The sequence below is a fragment of the Taurulus bubalis genome (genome assembly GCF_910589615.1).
Source record: "Taurulus bubalis genome assembly, chromosome: 4".
Taxonomy (NCBI): Eukaryota; Metazoa; Chordata; class Actinopteri; order Perciformes; family Cottidae; genus Taurulus; species Taurulus bubalis.
Window position 1 is genome coordinate 28,045,761 of NC_136592.1, and position 10,374 is coordinate 28,056,134.

The following is a 10,374-nucleotide window of genomic DNA, read 5'->3' on the forward strand; positions in this document are numbered from 1 at the left end:
GTGCTCCACACGTTATTATTTTTTTTTTTTTTTACATTTTAGCAACATATCCTCAGGATGACCCCATCTTTTCTCCGGTCGCTTCCAAATTAAACACCGTGATCCCCGATTCTGCAAAGGTCGATACCATTCAGAGCCCTTTTTTTTCTCCTTCTTTTCTTAATAAAACATTCAGCTAGATTTAGAACAAATCAAAAATTCAGACATTGAGAAACCACAAATCAATACATCGAATGTCATGTCGGCACAGTTAAGTCCAAGCTTATTGGACTTCTAAAGCTCTGAAGTCCGTCTCACAGACACAATGGGTCCGGTACTCAAGAGGTATCGCATTTTATTGGGAGACTTAACATACTTTGGTCGTAAAGCGGTTCTACTCTCCCTGTGAGCTCATGTCATCCTCACGCTGATCTCTCTGTACAAGTCCAATGTCCCCTGCATCTTATCAGAAGTCACCTTTGTCCATGAGCGTGTTTCTGTAGAGCTGGAAATGAAACAAAACACACCAGCCAAATCAATAAAGCACTGAATGGCACCAATAGCTGCTTTTTTCCCCATGTTCTCTACAGTTTACAGTGTGCTCTCACATACTCTCCCATTACAGAAAACAGGGTTAGCCATAATAATCTTCTACAGTCAATATTACGTTTTAGCTTCGAGCTTAAAAAAAGACGCAGTTTTAACAAGTCAAACCCGTTTCCACCAACGGTTTTATAATCCAACGACATTTATGTGCCACCACAATATCTTGTTGAGGCCCCAAAATAGATAACTTATCGCTCAAGCAAAGGTAAATATAAAAGACTGATTTCAGGAAACAATTACTCAATTCACAGCAAATTTATCAGCACAATTTATTCATTTTAAAAAACACAAATGTGTTTTTAAAAAAAAGGACTGGTTCCAGCTCCTCAAATGAGAATGTTTGAAGGTTTTCTAGTAAGTTTTCTCGAGACCTTTGGACTCCGGGTTGGAATTAAAAAAAAGGCAACTTTTTCACAATTTTCTGACTTTAAAAAAGACCAAACACGACCAACACTTTGCCGAGTCCATCGGCCAAAAGCCTGAATAGAAATTGCAGCAATGTCAGCGACCACGTTGGCAGGTTGCAGGTCAGTGATCGTGAGAAAGATGCAGCGTTCATTAACGCCTCACAGGCGGTGATGATCAAAACAAGCATCAGTGTGACTGAGTGGGAAACGTTTCTATTATTTTCAAAAAAAGGACCAACGGATGTCACAAAAGTGGACTTCCCTTACTCAGCAGCAACTTGGTGTGAAAGCAAAGAGTCAGTGCTTTCAGGAGTCACAAAAAGAGTCAAAGTTCCCACACCAACACAGTGATGGAAGAAAAAGAAGAAGAAGAAGAAGAAGAAGAAGAAGAAGAAGAAGAAGAAGAAGTGCACTCTGGGCTCTGCTGGGAAGTAAGCGCACAACTAAATAAATATAAAATATGATTGCAGGTGCAGAATATGTCACGTGTGTTAAGTTACACCCCAAGAAAAGAGGAGTACTCAGACAACAACGTGGAAGTGGACATTCAAGACGCTGCAACCAGATGTAACAAAAACAGACCGTCACAGGCCGAACGAGCGTTAATTGCGCAATCGTGTTGTTTTACGACATGTCGCAACTTACCAAAAAAAACACATTTGTCGAGTTTCGCGTCGATACTGACGATGTTTGCCTTTCGTTTAGGCCACAGACCCGGTGCTACTACCCGTTAGCCGACCTTCAGTTTACCGACAAAACAAGACGGCGACGACGTTCAGACGCAACGTACGTCACCAGCAGTTGGCTCGCTAAAACCCCCGTACAGGTGGCGGTTAAAAAAAAACGTAAAGGGAGATTAGCTTCAAAGTCAAAATCCGAAACCAGGACAATATCGGTGGCTTTAACACCCCCGCACTCGACAGCTACACCCTTTAAAACAAGTTCAACTCACCGAGCGAACGTCACATAACGGCTTACGGCAAAAAGCGATCAAACCGGGGGCAGGAATCGGTTCACTTTGGCCGGAGACGTGGCGAGTAGCGCTGCTCGTTAGTCGGGGAGGACGCTGCTCCGTCCGTTGGTGGCGGTTGACAGCGGCTCTGACAACCGGAGAGCTAGCATGTTAGCTCGCGAGCCAAGCCAGCGTAGTTATGTCATGTGATTCGGCGGCTCCGAGAAAGCGGCGCGCGCAGCGGGAAGAGGCTTTCATTACTTAAATGGGGTTAAAAGGCCCAGTGTTTGGTCTCGCAGGCAGCTGGCAGTGGAGGAATTCACTTTACTAAACTTAATTGCAATTTTGCAATTCTGTCTATATAATATTGTTATTGTAGATTCTTACTGTTTTTGTATTACTGATTATCTATATTACTTGTTTTTTAATTATTATTATTTTACTATATGTCTCTTCTGTGCACTTTACCCGTCTGCTGCTGTAATCCGGCAAATTTCCCCACTGCGGGACTAATAAAGAACTATCTTATTTTATCTTATTGCAGGGCTCTTTACAGGTCTCACTCGGGGCAACAAAGTCCCCTTGTCGCCCGTTTGATGAGATTAACTAGGATAACAATGTTATACAATTTATAACAATGTTATACAATTTATTTTCTGTTTTTTATACATTCATCCAAAATGGAAAATCTGCTGTGGGACTCGATTAAGGGAAATCCTATAAATAAAACAAAAGGGGAAAACATTAAAACTGCCTATTTGATCTGTGAGACACATCTATCTGACAAATGATGGGGCAAATACACACAATTTGGTGGCATAATCATATCAAGTAAACAAGTAAATGCATCAATGCCTCATCATGGAACCGTTCAAATGCAAGTAATGTATTCAAACTGTTAATCGTAAACTTCTGAAAGTATTATCTATGATATTATCAGGAAAATGCACTCAAAAAAAGTAATATGTATATAAAGAATGGTTCCTGTCATTAGTTATTGCATATTTGATTATTATAGCCATAGATTCATCTGTAAATCTAATGTGTTGCATGTAGACTGTGTGAGGACCTTTTTTTTATGATATCGTTTATAGATCTGGAATATAAAGTTCACAGTTCCTCTTTATCGTCAGCAGTTAGCACAGCCGCCGCTAGAGGGCAGCCGCTTCCGGTGCAAAACCGGAAGTTGAATCGGATCTACATTGACAACACCGCCGAGGAAGAAGTTGAAAAAGAAATTGGAAAAAAAGACAATAAGCCGCCAGTGGTTTGTTCGTTTTTTTTCCTGCATTGTTGTTTGTTCACAAATAAACTGACTCATCGGCACCATGCCCGTCATCTGCGCTGCAATAGGCTGCAACAATAAGTTCGTCAAAGGGTCGGAAATCAGATTTTACAGGTAAGTTTCCACCGGTTTAACGGGAGGAAGCAAACGCGTTACAACCGCGGGCTTTATGTAAAAAGTACAACAGAGAAAACGAGCTTAATAAATCTGCATTTACGTGACTTTAAGATACGAAATGTCCTCTTTAAGGCGACATTAAAACAAGTCGCTCCTCGGTTGTATAATTTGACGCACATGCGTTAATGCTAGTCCTGGTAAGATGAGCTATAATAACCGTATATATTTAATTACATATATGGTATTACCGTCCATTACAACACATACCACGTCGTGCAATTAGTGAGCTTAAACATTTGCCTGTTAAAACATATTTGTGGCTAAATTAGGCCTGAAAGCAAAGTTTGTTATAATATTCGTATGCAAATATATATATATATATATATATATATATATATATATATATATATATATATAGCAGCTATGGACACGTTTAATTTATTAAAATACCAAGTTGTAGTACAAATGCAATAATAATAAAATTAGTGCCTGTTCCAGCATCAGGTATACTTTAAAACGATTTAAACTAACCTGATCATATGCTTTTTTAAATTTAAAATGGTGACGAAGAGCTTTTCTCAGATAAAGAAAGTAATCAAAAAGGGTGTACGACTATTGGCAGATAAGAAGAGACTGAAATGTGGTAGGTATATATTACTACACTGAAACATAACACACAAGGTGTGAGGAAATAAAATACTTGCAACTTAACATTTGTTAACGAGAGGCGACAGAGAAGAGATGGAGTTTACAGATGTGGAAAGCATCTTGGCCAAGACGACTATATATATATATATAAAAAAGACGCTGCTTGCATTCAGTCATTGTTATCATCTGCTTTGGCGGACAGCTTCCCATCAGGCCGTTATGTCAACAGGTGTGATTGGAAGTCTCTCATCCTGCCGCCTGGTTAGAAACCCCCTCCTCTCTGTGCACCAGGTTCCCACTCAGCAAGCCTGTACTCGCCGGCAAATGGGTGAACAGCTTGGGGATGAAAAACTTCATCCCCACCGCCAACACATGCCTTTGCTCGGCGCACTTCCGGGCCGACTGCTTCAGGGACTATAACGGCAAACAGTTCCTGAGGGAGGACGCGGTGCCCACCATTTTCTCCCAGGGGCAGGATTCATCAAAGGTGTTGTATGAACGCCTCCTTTTCTAACCGTTGGTCTTCAGTCCAAACAAGTCTTCCTGGTTTAGCTTTATATATATCAGTATATCTTAGTTGTTGGACTTTTTTGTTTGTGCATGAAAGCTGTTGAGTCGGTTTAAAAATGTCTGAAGATTCTGAATAGTTATGTATGTTGTAATACCTTGTGTCCTGATGATGCACTTTTTGGTTTTTAATTAAAATGCAGCTAATTGAGTGTGAAAGGGAATAGTTCCCTCTCTAGCATCGCCACCAGCTGCTCGTTTTGGTTTATCATTAAACTTGTTTGTGTGTTAGCATACATATTCTCTACTATCTCAGGTTCAAACTGCACCATCTTTTCATTAAATTAATTTGAGAAGTTGAGAATGTTCCTCAATTTGGGTGGCGGCTTGTCATTCAGGGTGATGGTGGGTCCAGTTGAGAACCACTGCTATAGATCAATATAATGGGCGTCTTCGCCTCTCATTGGCTCAGCTATACAGCGTCCAATTGGTTCTAAGTTTAACAGGTGGAGGCAGCATCTGGGTTGGTTCAGAGGTGGTACCGCAGCACGCTTTGCTTCCTGGTTCTTGACATCATCGCTCTCCTCTGTGTAACTGAGCCAGTTGCTTTTCAGTATCAAGGGGTACCTGGCACAGCCCCCTTTTGAGAAGAACTATGAACTCCTCTTGATTTCACATTCCTGGCCTACCTACAACATCTCCTATGTGAACACACTAACTAAACTAACGTGACTTTGTCCATGTTACAATACACAATTTCATAAGGTTCACTTCCCCTTATTGCTTATATTCTTTCTTAAGTATTGTATTTTACACATAGACATTCCTTATTTACAGGCATAGTACATATTATTATATATATATATATATATACACACACACACACACACACACACACACACACACACACACACACACACACACACACAAATTGACTCAATATCTGAATGCTCCCCTCCCCCACCCAGATTGAACTTCGTAAAAGAGGGGTGGTACCGAAGGAGGCAGCGGCCGTGAGTCCAATCGGAACGCAAGCAGACAAAGACAGAGCGAGAGAGGCCGTCAATCTACGCAGAGAAAAGAGAGGCGGCATGAGGGTGAGTTGCATGCAAATATTTTTTGAAGGGTGATTTTTTTTTTTTTTTGATAGTTTTTAATAGCAAATGACACACAAAGGCTAAAGAATTGCTCACAGTTGCAAACCGCCGCTCCTTCTGCTAATACCGTTAAGTAATACTCATTACTTTATTGTCTTTGAGGTCGGGGAATTTCTGCATAAAGACCAAACATCACAATAAAACACATTAACACACGTGCAAACGTGTCTGAGTTACAAAAAAATTAATTAAACAGACAAACACGTCTAATAATGTTTGTTACAAAGTCAGCTGTGTGTTTGTCTGCAGAGCATCACAAAATATTTAGTTCCAAGATTCATCATGAATAAAAAAAAATACATATATATATATTAATATGGGTATATTATTTTCTATATCAGAGTAAAATATAAATGTATAGATGATCAGATTGCAGGGATTATTCCACATTTTCAAAGTTGCATCTGGTGGAGCCTACCTAATGTGATACATGGATATTAAAAATATTATTTCCAGAGGCGACAACATTTACCAGCATCCACTGGTTGGATAATGAAATGTCCCACCAGCATTAAAACACAATCTGGCATTTTCTTTTCTTCTTCTTGTGATTAACGGCTCTATAGAAAATGCAGAAGCTATTATTTTGGATAATTTGCGCTGATTATAAAATGTACTTTCCGTCTGTTGTGTCACAGGGTGGACGAGGAGGACGCGGAGGAAAACAACCGATCGACAGGTGTGTGTGTGTGTGTGTGTGCTCTGCTGAATTGTAAGATAGAAGCATTTCTTCTCTGCTATTCAGTGAGTGTGTCCTTGTCCTTCGGTTTGTGAGGATGAGTATGAAGCCCGAGTGGTAAATGTGCTTCTTCTTTGTGATGTGGCCAACGCTCGACTTCTTCTTTTTGTGAAACACAGAAAAATACACACAAAAGAGAAAAAAGCCGTACATCTCTGTGGTTATGATGTAACCAGTGACGCACTTCTCTTTTCTGATGCGGATACTTTGCAGCGTCTGTAGGCCGAGATGTTCTAGGCTCAAAATGGAGTCGCATCTAAAATAAATCAGAGCAAATGCTGGGGTTTCTAGATTGACTTGATTCTCAGTGGAGGTTTTGCTGTTTCCATCTTTGAAGCTACAAGGAATTCAGACGGCAGAAAGAAGTCAAATAGAAACATTAAAACCACTTCTCCTCTGTCCGTTTATGACGTCGACTTCTCCCAAATAGTCATATTTGTATAATGTATTAATACAGCTTCTACTTTAGTGTTTTGCCTCCTAAAGAAAGCCAATCTTGTCAAATAAATTATACATTTCCAAAAAAACAAAAGTTTCCAGTAACGTTCTGTAATGGTAACATATAGCATTGCTTATGTTACAAAAAGGTAGAGCAGAATTTGCATAGAGGATTGTTTGTGTCTAATGTTAAAGTGCTAAGCAGAAGTGATCTGAGGGTCACAGGGCCATCACAGATATTTCTGATGTTAAGATGCTGTCGTTTCCACTTTTGCTCCTCTGACCTTCCTGCTTGTTTGCATGTTCAGTACCACACCTGGCCTCAGGGGGCGCAGTCGAGCACCATCGTCTCTCAAGGGAATACAAAACGAGTGTGTGTATTCTGAGTTATTGCCACTCCTTATACGTAGGGACTCGGTAGTCAATGCAGCTCCAGATGATGTCGGCGATATCAACAGCTGGAATGACTTCCCAATCTGATTGTGTCGATCCGATTGAATCCGAATGTAGATTTGAGCGTCGCTTCACGATGACGTGAAAGAATATATTTCCCACCCCGCCCCCTCGGGGTTTCCATCCCTCGGATTCGTGAAATAATGCAAATATCCGTTCCGCAGCGATTCCTCTGTAACGCCGGCTTAAAATCCAATCCGCAGACAGACCACGGGGGCCAAGAGCCGAGTGTACGACAACAAGGGCCAACTGCTCTCCAACAACAAGGACATGTGCGACTGCCTGGACGTGGACTGCATGGGCTGCTTCTACCCGTGCCCCGACTGCGGCTCGCGCAAGTGCGGCGTCGAGTGCCGCTGCGACAGGAAGTGGCTGTACGAGCAGGTGGAGGTGGAGGGCGGAGAGATCATCCGGAACAAGTTTGTCGTTTAGAAAGCGGCTTCTCTTTTAGCTGCCGTTCAAAACGGTGATTTTCTGCCTGTGGTAGAAAGCGATGTAAGTATTCTGCTGAGTGTAAATACATGTTTTGCTTTCCTTTTTTAAAGTTTTGGTGTTTTTTTTTAATTCTTTATTTAAAAAAGATTCTGCACTGTAGCATCTGCAGAGGTCTGCAGGTCCAAACCCTGCCGTCCAAGTCTGCCATCTGTGTTTGCATGCATCTGGTATTTTATTCATATTATATTCAGGATGCTCCAGTAACCCGATCATAAACAGATTATTCATGTCCATGTAGACGCATTAGAGTTGCAGGATTTTTCGCGTTCTACTTCTTTTCTTTTCTACTTGAATTATGACCAGAAGAGTAAAACTTTATATGAAAAAGTACATCATTATGATGAGAGTTGAAGGGAAATGAAGAGTTTCACATAACTGTTGGTTTAATGATGTGACCTTTATGAATAAGAAAAGGAGGCATATGTTCATGCATCATTTTGTTTAAAACGACTGTAAACAATATTACAATATTTTTTCTCCAAGAAAACCTCTTGAATTGTAAACTCACTATAAGCAATCATATATGTACTTTTTTCATATTCATTAAAACTGAAACGTTTATCAATTCCTTAATGTTTTTTCATATTTGTAGCTTCACCATGCAACAAATCTGTACGTGGGACTTCTCTTGTGAATAAGAATGGACTGATTTAGTTTTAAAGTTTTTAGTTTTTGGAGCGTCTGTCCAAAATGCCATCGCTTCATAATCTTATCCTTGTTTGAAATATTCATAATTAGCATATTCATTCTTGAGTCATGGCAAACACTTTTTGAGGTCACGGTGACCTTTTGGCCACCACATTTTAACCGGCTCTTACTCGGTGGAGGATTCGCTCGAGGCGTTCCTGAGATATCGCATTTACGGGAATGAACCGTCTGTCCAGTACCGCGGCCGACCAAAGGGGGCGCCATAGGGAGGCCATTAAGTTGACCTGTGAACGTTTATAGATGGCGACCATTTCGGAACGGATTATTGCACATGTAAGGGATCGGTAGTCAAAGTACAGCTAGATAAAGAAGGTCCTTTAGGCCCTGGATTGGTTAATGAGATTAATTAGATTTAAATGTAGTTGTAAGCGTGGCTTGATAACGATGGGATTCCAAGCCTTTTCGCTAAATCTCTTTTCTTGCTTTATCTACACACCCAACAATGCTTTTTTCTTTAAAAGAAAAATGGTTTTGGCACTCGACGAGAAGAAAAGCTCAGCACGATCTCGGGGCGAAGTTAAATCAACAGAATGAATCAGAGGAATTAAAGTGTCCGGGGTGAGAACTTTTAGTCGTGAGGCCGTGGTGTGTAAGAGGAAGGTAATCCCTCCTAAATGACAGCAGACCCTTCATTCCATTACGTGTCATAATAAGGCACCGCCAGTGCAGCGCTATATGGAGGCCTTTTAATAAAGACCTTAATTAAAGCCACGGTACGGTCATCCTTTTTTTTAAATGTAATTAATTTCTACTTCCATTGGGTCATTATTTCTTGCCCGTTTATCACAGGCTGGACACACACACACACACACACACACACACACACACACACTGACCAAAGGCAGTAGACAAGCAGCATGACACAGCAGTTCATCACGCTGTTAAAAGAAAGAGTTGCAGAACTGCTCGGACAGTAATGTCTCATCCTTCTGACCTTGACCTCAGCTGGAGGTCAAGTGTCATGCAGACTCTGGGGGTTACGTCCATAACTTCCTGTTTATTTCTGGGGGAACTTTTGAGGAATTGACATCACGGTGGATGTTTTTAGTTTTTAAAGTGGATGTAAATTGTTGGGAAATCACTATAATAATAATCATGCCAAATAATGTGTTTGTGATGTGTTGTGTGGCTCCTTTTTAAAAAGGGGCGACACGCACAAATGAAGCTCATTATGTATAAGAACCAAGTCTGTGAGAGCGGAGAGCGAGTAGACGCCAACGCGTCGTTTCATCAAAGTTCTGTTCCGGACTGCAATCCAACTTCAAGTTCAATTGTGTGTTTTATGGGAAATGCTCCGTGTGCAACAACTATGGGACGGATTGCCTTGAAACTTGTTACAGACGCCCATTTTCTCAGACGATGTATCTTAAACCTTTTAATGAAAAACTGCTGTATTTGGATGTATTTGGATGTATTGAACACATAAGTAAAATAAAAGTGAAATATATGGTTTGGTACATGGACAAATTTCACAGATGTGCCCCAATGCAAATTTTGCAAAGTCTTTGCCTGAATGTTCTCTGTTCTAAACCCTCTGTAACTTTGTTCTGCTTCACTTTATCAAAGTCAACCTTTGCTGAGCGAATGTTCACATATTGTTTATGATTTGGGTTAGCGAATGTTCACATATTGTTTATGATTTGGGTTATAGAATGTTCACATATTGAGCTATGATTTGGGTTAGAGAATGTTCACATATTGAGCTATGATTTGGGTTAGAGAATGTTCACATATTGAGCTATGATTTGGGTTATAGAATGTTCACATATTGAGCTATGATTTGGGTTAGTGAATGTTCACATATTGTTTATGATTTGGGTTAGAGAATTTTCACATATTGTGCTATGATTTGGGAGAGATTTAGAGACCAAATGGACCATAAA

At 40.5% G+C, this 10,374-nt stretch overlaps 1 protein-coding gene across 1 annotated transcript; it reads left to right on the forward strand.

The window, feature by feature from the left end:
- Window positions 1-3,272: 3,272 nt before the first annotated feature.
- On the forward strand, window positions 3,273-7,720 carry arl14ep (ADP-ribosylation factor-like 14 effector protein; the record flags this gene model as incomplete). The annotated part of the gene is made up of 5 exons (XM_079216804.1): window positions 3,273-3,343; window positions 4,286-4,481; window positions 5,470-5,598; window positions 6,297-6,337; window positions 7,492-7,720. 5 exons carry the CDS (start codon window positions 3,273-3,275, stop codon window positions 7,718-7,720), a joined length of 666 nt encoding a protein of 221 aa, XP_079072930.1.
- Between the last annotated feature and the right edge of the window lie 2,654 nt (window positions 7,721-10,374).